General features: G+C 54.8%; 1 protein-coding gene across 6 annotated transcripts in view; it reads right to left on the reverse strand.

The window, feature by feature from the left end:
* Positions 1-12,612: 12,612 nt before the first annotated feature.
* AXIN2 (axin 2) overlaps positions 12,613-15,235 on the reverse strand; it is a 28,710-nt gene continuing 26,087 nt past the window's right edge. For all 6 annotated transcript variants that reach the window (XM_059877930.1, XM_024979963.2, XM_024979961.2 and 3 more), the window contains one exon: positions 12,613-13,925. In XM_059877930.1, the coding sequence (XP_059733913.1) occupies positions 13,799-13,925 (127 nt within the window). In that variant the 3' untranslated portion in view covers positions 12,613-13,798. The remainder of the gene's footprint in view (positions 13,926-15,235) is intronic.

Below are 15,235 nucleotides of genomic sequence, written 5' to 3' on the forward strand. Positions count from 1 at the left end.
TGCTTAAAGCCGGCTTGCTTTTTCCCTCCTGTTTCTGCTACCTCCCTTGAAAGTTGACTTGGGAGGATGGTGGGTCAGCAGTGACTGGAGAGAACAAACCACTGGCCCAAGACCCAGTGGGAGCAGTCAGCCCCAACCTTCCTGGACTGCCATCCCTGCGGGGGAGAGACAGGACTGCCCACTCTTCATCTCCTTGTAGAAGCGGCAGGACCAGAAGCTGGGCTGAGAAGCTCCAGAGATGGATGTGACTTTGGATCCCCAGTTTTCCTACTGGCTGCTATAAGAAGGAGGCAGTCTTTCTTTTTCTCTGCCCTTTGAAGATTTGGGTTTGGTTTGCAAGGGAGGGGCTAGCCTGACTGTAGTCCTGGAGGAAAACACCAACTGAGAAAATGCCTTAAAGAGGCAGACAAAGGAAAAGAAAAAATGCCTACATTTATAATTTATTTTTTAATTTGGTAAGAGAAATGGAAAAATATCAGTGAGTGGTTCTAAGGCCAGGTAGGAAAGCATTTCTAAGTATACATGTATTAAGAACATGCAATGGACACAGTGAAAGATTCAAATTCTTTTTTAAATGTAAAGTTTCTCAATGTGAAAGAAAATAATTTCTATCGTTAAAAAGAAAAATACGTACAATTCTATAGGTTAAAAAAGAAAATATTTCAACATATATGACAAAGTAAATGTCCTTCATAGATCAGATCAGTCACTCAATCATGTCCGACTCCTGCCTTCATATATAAAGAGCTATTAAAAATGAATGAGGAAAAAATGAAAAATTCCAGTTTAAAAAAAGTTCAATGCACAAGAACATATAATTTACAAATGAAAACATACAAGTGTAAAAAGTATATTCTATCAAGTAATAAAATAAATACAAACTAAAATAATAATGGAATTCTATTTTTTTCACTTAAATACTCAATGTTGTAAAGAATATGAAAAACAGGAACTCTGATTCGAAGCCACTGGGGACAGTTTGGCAATCTGAATTAAACTATTCACATTCCTTCACTTAGCCACTCTCACTTTTAGGAATGCCTCTTAAGAAAATAAAAAGAAAATCATTATGAAGATTCACATATGAAGATATTAACCATGGAGTTCTTCATGATAATTTTATTTATTTTTAAAATTTTTTATCAGAGTATTATTGATTACAATGTTGAGTTAGTTTCAGGTGTACAGCAAAGTGACTCAGTTATATTTATCCACATACCTGTTCTTCATAAGATTCTTTCCCTGTGTAGGTCTTTATAGAGTCCTGAGTAGAGTTTCCTGTGCTATATACGGTAGGTCCTTACTATTTATCTATTTTATATATCATGATGATTTTAAAATTAAGAACAACCTAAATGCCTGAAAATAGGAAATTAGTTTAATATCAGTTCAGTTGCTCAGTCGTGTCTGACTCTTTGCAACCCCATGGACTGTAGCACATATAATGAGTTTAATATAGTTTAGTACAAAAATATTGGATAGAATACTATACAGTCAATAAAAACTGTGTCTTCAAAGAAAATTTAAGGACACACAAAGACGCTCACAGTCCCTTCACTTCAGTTGTGTCCGACTCTGTGCAACCTCATGGACTGTAGCTGGTCAGGCTCCTCTGTCCATGGGATTTCCCAGACAGGAATACTGGACCGGGTTGCCTTTTCCTTCTCCAGGGGATCTTCCCAACTCAGGGATTGGACCCCTGCCTCCTGTGTCTCATGCATTGGCAGGTGGCCTCTTTATCACTGAGCCACCAGGGAAGCCCAAGTCTCAATAAAATTGATTAAAAAAAAATGACTCTGGACTTCCCTGGTATTTCAGTAGCTACAACTCTGCACTTTCACCGCAGGGGGCACGGGTTCAATTCCTGGTCTGGGAACTAAGATCCCACGTGTTCGGCATGGCCAGAAAATTAAAAAAAAAAAAAAAAAAAAGACTCTGAACACTACCTTAAAATACTTTTCTGTCATTCTCATCCATCAGGTAACTAAAAGTGCATGGCTCTAACTGCAAATTATCCTGAGCAGATCTCTCCGTATTGAAGGTATCCTCCTTACTATCTGGGACCTGAGACTCGGCAGCATGGAGATCCCCCCAATCCTACACAACGGGGCCTCTTTCTCCTAACTCGAATGTCAGGAAGTGGAACCAGGAGGGAAGCAGGAACAAAGACATTTCTGATCAACTGGCAGTATTATAATATCCCATTATGACATACACGCATGGACATGGACATGGTCATGGACACGTGTTTATTTCCACAAATGCCATTCTTATGGCGCCTGACATTAAGAAAATATATGCACGCATGCGTGCGCAGTCATGTCTGACTCTTTGCGACCCCATGGACTGTAGCCCGCCAGGCTCCTCTGTTCATGGGATTCTCCAGGCAAGAATACTGGAGTGGGTTGCCATTGCTTCCTCCAGGGGATCTTCCAGACTCAGGGATTAAACCTACATCTCCTCATGGGCAGGGAGGTTCTTTACCATTGTGCCACCTGGGAAGCCCCATAAAAATGCATAATAAGTGTGCATAACCCTTGTCCCAAGCCTGCGTTCTTTATGCTGTGATCTCTACATCCATGGACGTTTTCATGAAGCCGAAATTCTCTTTAACCTTGTATCGAAGGCGCTGCCTTTGGAATGGAGGCATGGTAAGAAGGCGGTTCCAGGAGGAGCCTCTCAGAAACCCATTTGGGAGCCTTGGGGGGAAAGGAGAAAAGAGTGGCTTTATCGCACTGCCAGGCAAGTGGGCCACAGCAGGCCGGTACCCTCCACGTGTGTCTCCTGGTTCTGGAGCCCTTTTCCACGGTGTCCTGGGCCAGCTCACAGCGGCCTGGGAGAGCTGACCTCAGGTTTCAGCCTGAAGTTGGCTGTGACGGGAGCGCTGCCACCATGGAAGTCAGCAAATGGCACAAATCAAGGCTTCCTCCCCAGACAGCTCGTTGTTCAACACTTACCAGCACACCACTGCCTCTGACTCAGAAAGAGATGCAATTCCCACTGGAAAGAGGATAGCGTGGGGTGTGAGCATGGACATTGAGGTTTGGAACTGATGCTTTTCATCTGAGGTCACAGAGACCATTGCAACTGCCCTGAAGATCCATCTTCCTGTAAGACGGGGGTGGGGGTGGGCTGGGAGAGGGGCCCGGCTGACGTTCCGTAGAGTGGTTTAGCTTTTTTTTCTTATTGATGGCTGCCCCAGGTCTCGGGGTTGCGCACAAGGGCATTCTGTAGGAGTGGGGGTTACTCTCGCTGCGGTGCATGGGCTTCTCACGGCGGCAGCTTCTTGTTGCAGCTTGCAGGCTCCGGAGTTCAGGCTTCAGTGGTTGCAGTGTGCAGTTTAACTGCCCGGCAGCACTTGGGTTTTCCTGGACCAAGGATCAAACCCATGTCTCCTGCACTGACAGGCAGGTTCTCAACCAGTGGACCACCGGGGAAGTCCTCTGTGGTGGCGGTGCTGGTTTAGTTGCTAAGTTGTGTCAGACTCTTGTGACCCATGGACTGTAGCCTGCCAGGCTCCTCTGTCCATGGGATTTTCCAAGCAAGAATACTGGAGTGGGTTGCCATTTCCTTCTCCAGAGGATCTTACCGCGCCAGGAATTGAACCCAGGTCTCCTGAATTGCAGGCAGATTCTTGACTGACTGAGCTAGTCCTCTGTGTGGTTTAAAATTGTGCTTGGTAGCATAGGGGGCTTCTGATTAAGCAAAACCCGTTTATTTCAGAAACCTGTTCTTGGTGTTGGAATGAAGCTGGATGCAGCACAGAGTTGGGTGAGATCGTAGCTGTGACCTCAGAGCAAGGAAGAGAAAACCCCATTCGGGGAGGGTACCACCACAGCCTCAGTTGGATGCGTTTTCGGATAGTTCATGATCTTGCCAAGAGTCCAGAAGATGGGATTGTTTGAGGGACCGCAAGGTGAGTACCAGGCAGAGCTGAAGCGTCCTGCGGGGCTCCTGGTGCCAGGAAAGCAGGAAGTGCCCCTGCGAGCAGCCCCTAACGGGGCCTGTGTCTGCCAGGTGCTGTCTGTCGGCCTGGCCCTCAAGGGGAAGTTCCTTTCCCCCTGGGGGGGTGGGGGGGTGGGGGGCCTGGGGGGAGGGCAGTGAGAAGACCAGGTGGCATCCCAAGCCCATTCAGTCCACATCAGCAGACGGGGCCTTTGGGGTGGGATCCTTCAGTCTTGAGGCTTAAAGCCCCTCTTAGAAGGTATTTAATCACCTTGAAAATGTGACCTCTATTTTTTTCTCATCAAGGAGCAGTGTGGGCTTGGAAATCAGACCTGGAAAGCTGAAGGCCTTCTTCTGGCGACAGGTCCTCCCCCATCACACTGGGACACGAGCAGGAGCAGGGGGCGTGGAGACCCACGTGGCCAGCAGCCCTGCTGGGTCCCGCGCTGGATGCACCCCAGGCTGCCTCCCTGACTCCTGACCCTCTGCTCCTACGGCTCCCATGGGACCTGCGTGGGCAGGGGAGTCTTCAGCTCCGCCCCCTCCTCCCGGTAGAACAGGAGCCAGAGCAAGGTGCCCTCCTGGGTGTAATTAGGGGACCAGAACCACTCCCCGCCCCGCCCCCCGCATTTCTCTGGGAAGCCGCTGAATGGCTGGAAAACTTTCTAATCAACAAGAAATCAAACGCCGAGGCTCCATCGCCACAGTCACGCCTGAAACTCTAAACTTTACATGAAAACCCTCCGCGCGCCTTTGAACTCACCTCCCACTCCGTCGGCATCCCGCCTCCTCCATTATCCGCCTCCTTCGCCGTCATGCCCGTCCTCCATCATACCCCCTCCTCCATCATCTGCCTCCTCCTCCATCATCCCCCCTCCTCCATCCCTCCTCCTTTGTCATCCCCCTCCTCCATTCCTCCTCCTTCTCCATCCCTCCTCCTTCGTCATCCCCTCCTCCTCCGTCATCCCCCCTCCTCCATCCCCCCTCCTCCTCCATCCCTCCTCCTTTGTCATCCCCCTCCTCCATTCCTCCTCCTTCTCCATCCCTCCTCCTTCGTCATCCCCCCTCCTCCATCCCCCCTCCTCCTCCATCCCCCCTCCTCCATCATGCCTCCTCCTCCATCATGCCCCCTCCTCCATCATCCCCTCCTCCTCCATCATCCCCTCTCCTCCATACCCCTCCTCCATCCCTCCACCTCCGTCATCCCCTCCTCTTTCGTCATCCCCCTCCTCCTCCGCATCCCCCTCCTCCTCCATCATCCCCTCTCCTCCATACTCCTCCTCCATCCCTCCTCCTCCATCATTCCGTCCTCCTCCGTCATCCCCTCCTCCTCCATCCCCCTCCTTCGTCATCCCCCGTCCTTCGTCACCCCCTCTCCTCCATACCCCCTCCTCCTCCGTCCCTCCTCCTCCATCATCCCCCGTCCTTCATCATCCCTCCTCCTCTGTCATCCCCTTCCTCCTCCATCATCCCTCCTCTTCCATACCCCCTCCTCCTCCATCCCTCCTTCTTCGTCATCCCCCGTCCTTTGTCATCCCTCCTCCTCCGTCATCTCCTTCCTCCTCCATATCCCCCTCCTCCTCCGTCATCCCCCTCCTCCTCCGTCATCCCCCGTCTGCTGGCACCCCGTATTGACTGGTTCCCCGAGGTTGCGGGTGTGGCGCGGCCTTTGAACCCTGGACTCCCGGAGCCCATCACCGCTCGCTCGGCTACATCGAGGCTGGGCTTTCAAGTCCCTTCTGGCTGTGGGCTTCGCACACTTTTGGTTACTGAGCAATCAAATAATTAAATGGGCTCTCAGGGAAGAAAAGTCGTTCTTTTCCGCGGTAATGAAACCCGCCAGGGTGGACCAGAGCGCCGCGTTGCCAAGGCAGCGGGGCCCGTAGAGACGCCGAGTGCACTCGTCTCTGCCCGGGTTCCGGGGGATGGACCCCCGAGGCCCCCCGCACAGCAGCACCCCCGAGACGAGGCTTGACTGCCCACTTTGGGGCGCAGATGGAGTGGGGGCTGGGGAGCCCCCTCCTTCCGGGAGATGGGGGCAGGGAGCAGGCGGGAGGAGGAGGGGAGTAGGGGAGGTGGGGCGGGGGAGGAGGTGCGCGGAGGAGGGATGAGGGGAGGAGGGGGCGGGCGGGGGAGGAGGAAGCTGTGGCCCCGGGTTCTGCGTCTCTCCACCACCTGCGCGCCTGTCACCTGTCTTCCCAGCCTATACCAGAGCTAGCTTCTCTCCGGAACACTGATCCCCGCCTTTGATGGGGGTCAGCCCCCACCTGGAAGGCCCTAAGGCCCCCTTCATCACCCCCCACCCAGACCCTGGGCGCTCCCTTCCGCCCACCTGCGGGCCTTGCCCGGCCTGGTCCCTGTCCCAGGACCCCCTCCTGCTCTCCTCCTGGTGGATGTCTGGGGCCCAGGAAGTCTCAGCCTGCAGTGACTGCAGTGACCCTCCTCCGGGTCTCGGGCGGTCGCCTCAATCAGGCAGCCCTGCGTCCATCGTGTCAGAACCCACGCCTCCAGGGCAGGGACTGGGGCTTCAGGGACAGGCCCCCTCCCCCAGGAAGGCAGGGTCCTTCTCCGCAGGCGCTGCTGATGCTGGCCTGCAGCAAAGAGCCAGCGTGGCCTCAGGGCCCAAGAGCCCTGTTAGGAAAAGGCCCTCACACCCCCAGGCCTCTGGTTGCAAACATCTAACCTGTGGAATTCTCCAGAACTGGAACTTGAGATTCTCTTTATCACTGCGTCCTGTTTCTCAAAGTGACTGGTTCCATCCCCAGCCTCCCTCTCACATGGTGTGGGCTCCTGGTCCTGAGAACACATCTGCCCACCACCTCCTGGATGGGAACTGTGTTATTAGCATCCTTTGGGTTGAGTAAAACAAAACCCAAGTCAAGTCGACTTAAGAGAAAAAAGAGACAGGATTTGCTGGCTCCCAGGGACCTGGGGCAGCTGGATGTAAGGATCCAGTGACGTCAGAGGTTGGCCAGTCTCCCCCTCCGCCGCCAGCCCCTCCTCTTGAGGCTCTGAATTCTTCTGGCTTCAGCCCCAGAGGGCTCTCCTTGGTGAGGTCTTTCGAAGCTCGTGTTTGTCCTTCCACTTGAGAGGCCCCAGCAGACAGGGAGCGCCGTGCTCTCTGAATTCCTGGCCTGAGTCCCAAGGCTGACTCTCGCTGGACCCACGCTAGTCTCACGCCCATTCCCGAACCAATTTTGATACCAGAGAGGGAAATGTATCAGTTGGCCAGATCCTGTGCTGTTTGCGCGACCGAGGAGTGCTCCCCAAAGGAAAACCACGGTGCTGCTACCAGGAGACCCAGCAAAGATCAGAAGCAGCTACAATGACCGTGGGGACAGCTTGCAGAAGTAAACACTGGTGTCGTATATGGAGACTTGGGAGCAGGCGGCTTGGAGCACTCTGCACACTGGGGACCAGAGTGTGGAAATCAACCAGGCCCAACACAAGACACCATCAGGGGTTGTATGGAGCGGGAGACTCGGGCGGGGGACCCCCGCAAGCGGCCGTCAAATGAGGCGGGTATGGTCCCGAAGCAGGACCTCCCGACAGGTAAGGGGTGAGGCAGGCAGGCAGGCCCACAAGCCCTTCCTTCAGGGCCGGAAGTGAATCCTGCAGTCCCGGGGCGGGCGGGGGCGGGGCGGGGGCTGGGCTCGGCCTGCTGTCGGTCACAAACAGAAGGGACTGCCCTGCGGCCTCATTGGAAGAGGAGCTCCAGGTGGTGGAGTCCAGGCGGTCTGCACAGCAAGCAGGTTGTCTGAAGAAAGGGCCACGGAGCCTCCCCTGTGGTTCAGAAGGTAAAGAGTCGGCCTGCAATGCAGGAGAAACGGGTTCAATCCCTGGGTCGGGAAGATCCCCTAGAGAAGGGCATGAGAACCCACTCATGTTCTGGCCTGGAGAATGCCGTGGACAGAGGAGCCTGGCGGGCTACAGTCCATGGGGTCGCAAAGAGTTAGACACGACTGAGCAACTAACACGCACACACTGCTTGGAACAATAAAAGTCTTCACACATGTAGGAATTTATCCTCAAAAACAGATGCTCAGAACACTGAGCAAGAGAGTGTGCCATATACAGGAAAGAAATACACCAAAATATTATCAATTGGTATCTTGGGGCCGTGAGATTACAGATGAATTGGGGGGGGGGGGGCTTTTTATCATTCTATGTATTTTTCAAATTTTCTACCACGACTATTTATTTCTCTGGTTAGCAAAAAAAAAAAGGAAAAATCTCTGCAGCTCAGATCAAATAAGCTGACCTTTTACTCTGACCATCCGCGCGTCCGCTTAACTCCCTTTCTCGTGTCTCGCTGTCCCTGCCCTGGGGACCCGGCTGTCCCTCCGTCTGGATAATTGGCCTCTGGCCCAGTGGGAAGCAGGTGGCCCCAGCAGCCCTGCCCCCTAACGCGAGGGGAGGGGCTCTGCTCCGCCGGCGGAGGGGCTCAGATGGACGGCAGCTGCGCCCCACCTCCAGCTCGGGCCCGCCCCCTTCTCTCACCCCCGGGGCGTTTTTCAGGCGGGAGGAATAAACAACGAAGGCCTGTGGCCATCGCGGGCGTGCCAAGCAGTGGGTGTCATCTGGCGGCCCTTCAGCCCAAACCTTTTATGTTGACAAACCGCGTCGATCAGAGGACTAATTGCTTCTTGCTGTCTCCGGCCCGGCCAAGTGCTCCACAATGACTCACAAACCAACCGCACAACTGGCGATCGCAAAAGTCTTTACCCTCCTGGAAACAGACACGAGAGAGAGCGCCCACCGCCTGGTTGGGGCTGGGAGCTGAGGCTCATTTTACCAGTGCGGGTCCCTGCCAGGACAGAAACCTTCCCTCAGAGGCAGGAAGACTCCCTTCCCGCAATCCCTGGCTGCCCCCCAGCCACCAGGTAGCTGATGGCTTCCCTTGGAAAACATTGTAGAACCCCCAGGCCTGTGCCGAACTCAGAATTCCCTGGAGGAAGAGACGGACAGCTCACACAGTCTAGGGTGCAGCCTCCAGACCTGAAGAGGACCATTTCTCAACCTGGAAATCTTTAGAGACAGAAAATCCGTGATTTCTCCCAAGTGTTTTATATCCTGGTAGCCAAGCAGAGAGAATGACAGGCCAAGGTCCTGAGCAGATGAGCCCTTTCGGAGAAGTCAAGAGTCATGTGGATGGAGCCAGGGGCCTTATGCCCTCGGAACCAGGCCCTGGACGAGGTGGACACTTGTGTCTGTGGCGGGTCTCTGCTAAAGCCCCCAACACACACACACACACACACACACACACACACAGAATCTTTTTTTTTTTTTTAAATAAGACCAACCAACAGCAGCAAAAAGCCCAGCCTTACCTAATTATTCAAATAGACTGGAGTATTTTCCCTGGGGTGACTTCCAATTTCCTTCCTTTTGACAATATGATTATAATCCCAACATATCCTGGGGGTTGAAAAGAAGAAAACAGGGTCCTTTATGCAAAACCCCAGTCCATGAACCGCCCGTCCCCCAGGTGGGGGGCTGCAGAGAATTTCCAGGTGCTGTGGAAGGCAGCAACCTCAACCTTTGTGGCACCCGGGAGCAAGCGGTTTTGTGGAAGACGGCTTTTCCACGGACAGGGGTAGGGGAACGGTTTCAGGATGGCTCAAGTGCCTCACGTGTACTGTGCGCTTTATCTTTAATCTCGTGCTGTCGCTGATCTGACTGGAGGTACTGGTCTGCAGCCTGGAGGTTCGGGACCCCTGGTGCAAGCTCAAACGTAATGAAGACAAACCTTAGATGCACTGGGGCCAGAGCAAGGCTCCGGCTGGACCGTCTCCGTCTCCCCAGCCGGCATGGTGCCCCCTGCCCCTCCTGGTTCCGTGCCAGGCCAGCGCCCAGAGGCTGCAGCAGGATGTGGGGTGGGGTGGGGGTGGATTTCCTAATACTAATCCAGGGAGTGAGGATGGAGCTGCAAGAGCTCCTGCCAGCCCAGAGTGGACTCAGGCCCAGGGTCTGCACGCTCCTCTGATGAACTGGAGAGCGATCAATCAGAAAAGGGGGCCAGAGCTTCCGGAAGCACCCAGGAAATGAAGACGAGGTAGGTGACCCGCTGGGCAGCTGGCGCTTAGAGAGGGGAGGTGGTGAAGGACCAGGGGGGTGCCCCGGGCCTCCCTGGGGTGGGGTGTCTGGCGTGGGCAGCTGTGAATCACCAGCTCCCAGTGGAGACCCGGCGGGGCTGGAGGAGGGAGGTCTTGCATTTTACCTTTTTCTTTGGAAAATTCGAATAAAACCAAAGACCCTCTCGTCTGAGGAAGGCACAGTGGATTCTGTAGACAAAGTCAAGGTTTGAGGATCCCAGAGGCTAGTCCCTGCCGCCCGTGCGGAGCCGACTGTCACAGTGAGAAGAGTGAGTGCGAGCGGCCATCGCGTCCGCTTTCTGCCTCGTGCATGCTGCTGGGGAGCTTCCCACGGAGACAGTGGCTCTGGGATGTGGGTTCAGGTTCTTCTGAACCCCAAGCCCGAGTCGGAACTCATGATTCTTACGGGAGGAATCAAGAGGTCTCCCACCACGCCACCAGCTTGAATCTCTTCATTCCGCATACTGGAAGTGAAAGTCGCTCAGTCGTGTCCGACTCTTTGCAACCCCACGACCTATACAGTCCATGGAATTCTCCAGGCCAGAATTCTGGAGTGGGCAGCCTTCGCCTTCTCCAGGGGATCTTCCTGACCCAGGAATCAAACCGGGGTCTCCCGCATTGCAGGCGGATTTTCAGATTGGAAAGAACCCTATGATTCTGGGAGTGGGTCTGGGGCACCCCGGCTTGGAGCCCCCATCCAGTCAGGAGGGGAGGGCTGCAGCCACCTGCATCCTGAGGACCAAGATCAGAGTCCTGCAGCCTGGACGCGCTCGCACCCTCACCAGCTGCCCAGGAGCAGCCCCATCACACCTTGGCGTGGGGGCTGCACAGTGCAAGCTGGCCCGGCCCCCAGCGCCCCGCGGCCGGGACCCTGGCCTCCTCTGCCTGCTCTGCCCGCACCAGCTTCCAGCAGCAGCAGGAAGCCAGCCTGAGCCTCCGCAGACCCACCTTGTGAGAAGTCACACCCAACTGCCGTCAAAGCTTTCTCTTCGTAGATAAACTCATTTGTCTCATATTTTAGATCCCACATATAAGTGATATCCCCCGGTATTTGTCTTTTTCTGACTATCTTCGCTTCGTAAGATCCCCTCTAGGTCCTTCCTGGTTCCTGCAAATGACATGGTTTCATTTTTGCGGCCAAGTAGTGTCCCCCTGCACGTGTGGACCGCAGCCTCACCCATCCCTCTCTCGATGGGTTTTAGGCTGTTTCCATGTTGGCTATTGTGTACAGTGCAGCTGTGGAAGTTGGGTACATGTCTTTTTGGATTCTGGCTTTCTCAGGGTGTATGCCCAGGAGTGGGAGTCCTGGTTGTGTGATAACTCTGCTTTTGGATTTCTGAGGAGACTCCATACTGTGCCCACAGTGGCTGCACCCACTCACATTCCACCAACCAACAGTGGAGGAGGGGCCCTTTCCTTTATACTCTCTCCAGCATTTATTTGTAGACTTTTTTAAATTTAAAAATTATTTAAATTTTTATTTTCACGTATAGCTGATTTACAGCACTGTATTAGTCTCAGATGTTCAGCAGTGACTGTCAAATATACATATATATATATATATATTTTTTTTTCAGATTCTTCTGTTACGGGTTGTCACAGGATGCTGAGTAGACTGTGCTCCAGTAGGTCCTTGAAAGTGTTAGTCGCTCAGTCGTGTCCGACTCTGCTATCCCATGGACTGTAGCCCCCCAGTGCCCTCTGTCCGTGGGATTCTCCAGGCCAGAATACTGGAGTGGGGAGCCTTTCCCTTCTCCAGGGGATCTTCCTAACCCAGGGATCAAACCCAGGTCTCCTGCACTGCAGGCAGATTCTTTACTGTCTGAGCCACCAGGGAAGCCCAACAGTAGGTCCTTGCTGGTTATCTGTTTTATATATAATATGTGTATATGCTAACCCCAAACTCATTTACTCCCCCCCACACACGTTTTCCCCTTATTTCAGAAAGGGTTCATCCTAGGACTCCTCTACATGGACTTGCTCTCCGGGATCTGAAATGCGGCCCAGCCCTGAGTGCTCACGCAGGGGGAGGGGATGTTTGTTGGGTGAAGAGCAGTCCACAAAGACAACCACCCTGTGAGCAGTGTGCTCCTCACTGCGCCATCTGATCTACCCAGCCGGGGGAGGGTGGCTGATGGGCACTGGGACGGATGTGGTTCACTGACCCCAGGGCAGTCACGATCTGCTCACCATCTCCAGAGGTTGCTCACCCCTGACACACCTGAGATGCAAGTGCTCCCGGAAGGACCCTACCCCAGCCCCTGGTCACCTGTACCTACCTGGCCGGGTGGCAGATAGCTGCTGCGAGGAGGAGGCTGATGAAGCAGGTGGTAGACAGGGAGAACTTCAGAGATGCTGTCCACATCTGCTCCCACATGAGAAAACCCTCAGCCAGTCAGCAACCCAGTCACTTTGAAGAAATCATTTTCCAAAACACCAATCGGGTAAGAAGACCTCCAGCTCAGAGAGAAATGGATTCGAGCCAGGTGGGAAAAATCAAGCAAAGGTATTGACATACAAAAGGGTGCCACTCCCCCAGTTCCACCCCGCGAACTCAAGGATGAGGCTGATATTTTGAAAAATATAAAATTTTAATAAAGGCTACATCTCTTAATTACAATAATTATTGTACCAAGTAATTTTCCTTAGATGAACTCTTTATAATGCATAATTTACAGTATAAGTAGAACAAAATGCCATGGCAAAAGTCATTGAGTACAAGACTTGTAATAAAAAGGCATAAAATATATTTGTACATAAACCCCTTTCAAAAAACAAGGGAAAGCTGGAGCCCTCAATATAGGGCGACACACGGCGTGGGCACCGTGCAGGTACAGGTACTGTACTGATTCAAGGGCAAGCTCCAGAGACAGTGGTGAATACTCTCTCCATACAATATATACAGACGCGGGCTCAGGGGACAACGGCCGACACAGCTATGAGTTAACGTGAAAACCCCAACGCCAACAGGAAGGTGTCTGCAGGGAGGGTGCTCGGGCCAGTCTTCCCAAAGCTGTCTGCTGCTTTGCAGGGCGGGGGTGAGGTGAGGAGTAGCTTCTAGAATGGCTGGGGTCCAGAGAGCAATCTGTAGCAAACGCCGAGGACCAGGACCGCTATTTCCATAAATCACAAGGCGAACCACACGGCTGCAGCAGGCGTCGGCCGTGGGGTGGAGGGGCTGGGCCTTGGTGGGGAGCCCCAGAAGTCACAGGATGGACTTCGGCCCCAGGGAGGCTCGTCCCCCGCCACGATCATCCAATTGACAGGACCTCAACACCAGGCCTCCAGACCTACATGAAAAAACAGCAGCGTGGGGTGGGGTCGCGGGGGAGCGGAAAATGCACCAATTTCCGCGTGTGCCGGCGGCAGGCCACCCTGGACGGTCCGTCTTCACGCGGAGCTTAATTCTTGGTGACAGAGAACCAGGAAAATCCCTCTCCCGCGTCCACACGCGGGGCGCGGGAAGCCTGTTCAATAAATACCCGCAGGGACTCCTGTCCAGGTGAGCCAGGGCTGGATTCACGGCCCGGGGGGTCGCCCAGGACACGCGGCAGCCTCTCCGGCAGTCAGCATCGCCGGCGCCGAGCGGTCCCGTTTCTAGCGAGCAGTTCCGGCTTTCCTCTCGGCTTTCCTCTCTGCAGCGCCGGGCGGAGCCGCGAAGGCCGTCCCCGCCCTCCCGAAGGCCCCCGTGGGACTCCTCCCGCATCTTCACTCTTGCTTCGCAAGGTGGGGTCGTGGTCGCCCCGGCGGAGGAGGGCTCAGTCGATCCTCTCCACCTTGCCCAGGATGCGGCCCTCGTACATGGGCAAGACCACCTCGTCGTCCCAGACCTCCTCAAACACCGCTCCGCACGCGAACTCGTCGCTCGCCTTTTTGAAGTAATACCTTAAAGGGAAAACCCAACGTGCTCGGTGAAGTTGCACTTTCTACACGTCTTGAGAAGAGTTTGTCAACAAGAGGGGGGACCAAGGGGTCTTGAGAACGCTGCTGCATGGGGCTGGCAGGGAAATCACCAGTGGGATCTGCCGTGAGAGCCTCTGGGCTGGGTGAAGGGCAAAGCCAAGTGGGCGGCCTGGAGGCCGGGGGCCGGGCCCCTCCTCCCCGCACCCCTCCATAGCTGCCACCAGCGCTAAGGCTGCAGCCTGCAGTCCAGGACTGACGAAGAGAGCTGCTTCTTTCTCCCCAGTTTTTTTTTTGGGGGGGGGGGCGGGCAAAGCATGCTTGGAGTTCACCTGCAGGGGCAGCCTGGGGAGAGGGGCCCTCAAAGAGCCCCCAGACTCAGCCATCTGATTCTGTGAAGCCTGTGGGAGGCTGGTACCTGTGGTCCTCCCCACCCACCAGTGCCTGACCAGGCTTGGGCACAGCCAGGGGCTCGGGCACAGCTGGGGAGCAGGACTGGCTGCTTCCACTGTGACCACCACGGGAGGTGGGCAGCTCCCTGCTTCATGGGGCCACCGAGGCTGCCCTGCGACTCTGCCCTCCGCCCCGGTCCCCTCGCTCCCCTGCCCCAGGGTCCAACGCCAGAAGCCCCTATCCTGTGTGGATGGAAAGGCCTGGGTCCCACTCCGGCCTTCCTTCTTGAAGCCACTTGACAGCACTGGCGCAGATGACCAGCCTGTCCCAGGAGGGTCACGTCTGGGACGACTGCTGTCCCGCCCGCCTGGCCCACCCGCGCCCCTGCCTGGACACCGTGCCATGTCCTCTGCCTCCCCCGGCCCCTGCCAGGCAGACCCCGCAGACGGACTAAACTCGCCCCTGAAGGCTGTCATCTTCAGGCAGCAGAGGCCCCCAGGGGAGGGGAACAGCTTCTCAAACAATAAACGAGCAACCGCGTCTCAGGGGTATGGGGGGCCTCTGTTTTTATCTTTTCTCCTTAAAAAGCTTTCCCACAGCCCCCTGGCTTAGAGCTAAATGTCTCTGCTCTTCAGTGAAGGCAGGCCAAGTACTCGCAAAGCCGATAAGGCTAGATACGGTGAGACAGCTGGAGGTACTCAAGGGGCTGGGCTGCAGGGGTCAGCGCTGGAGACGCCGGTCCTGGGTGGCCGCCGAGACAGGGCACCGTGGATGGGGGTGGGGGGAGACAACAGTCTTGTTTCCCTGGAGAGGCTCCGATGCCCTGGCACCCCAGGCCCACAGCCCTCGGGGTCAGCACGGAGCAGAGCAGGGTGGCTTCCCGGCCTCTCTGAGCAGAGGCT

The sequence above is a fragment of the Bos taurus genome, chromosome 19 (assembly GCF_002263795.3).
Source record: "Bos taurus isolate L1 Dominette 01449 registration number 42190680 breed Hereford chromosome 19, ARS-UCD2.0, whole genome shotgun sequence".
NCBI classification, from domain to species: domain Eukaryota; kingdom Metazoa; phylum Chordata; class Mammalia; order Artiodactyla; family Bovidae; genus Bos; species Bos taurus.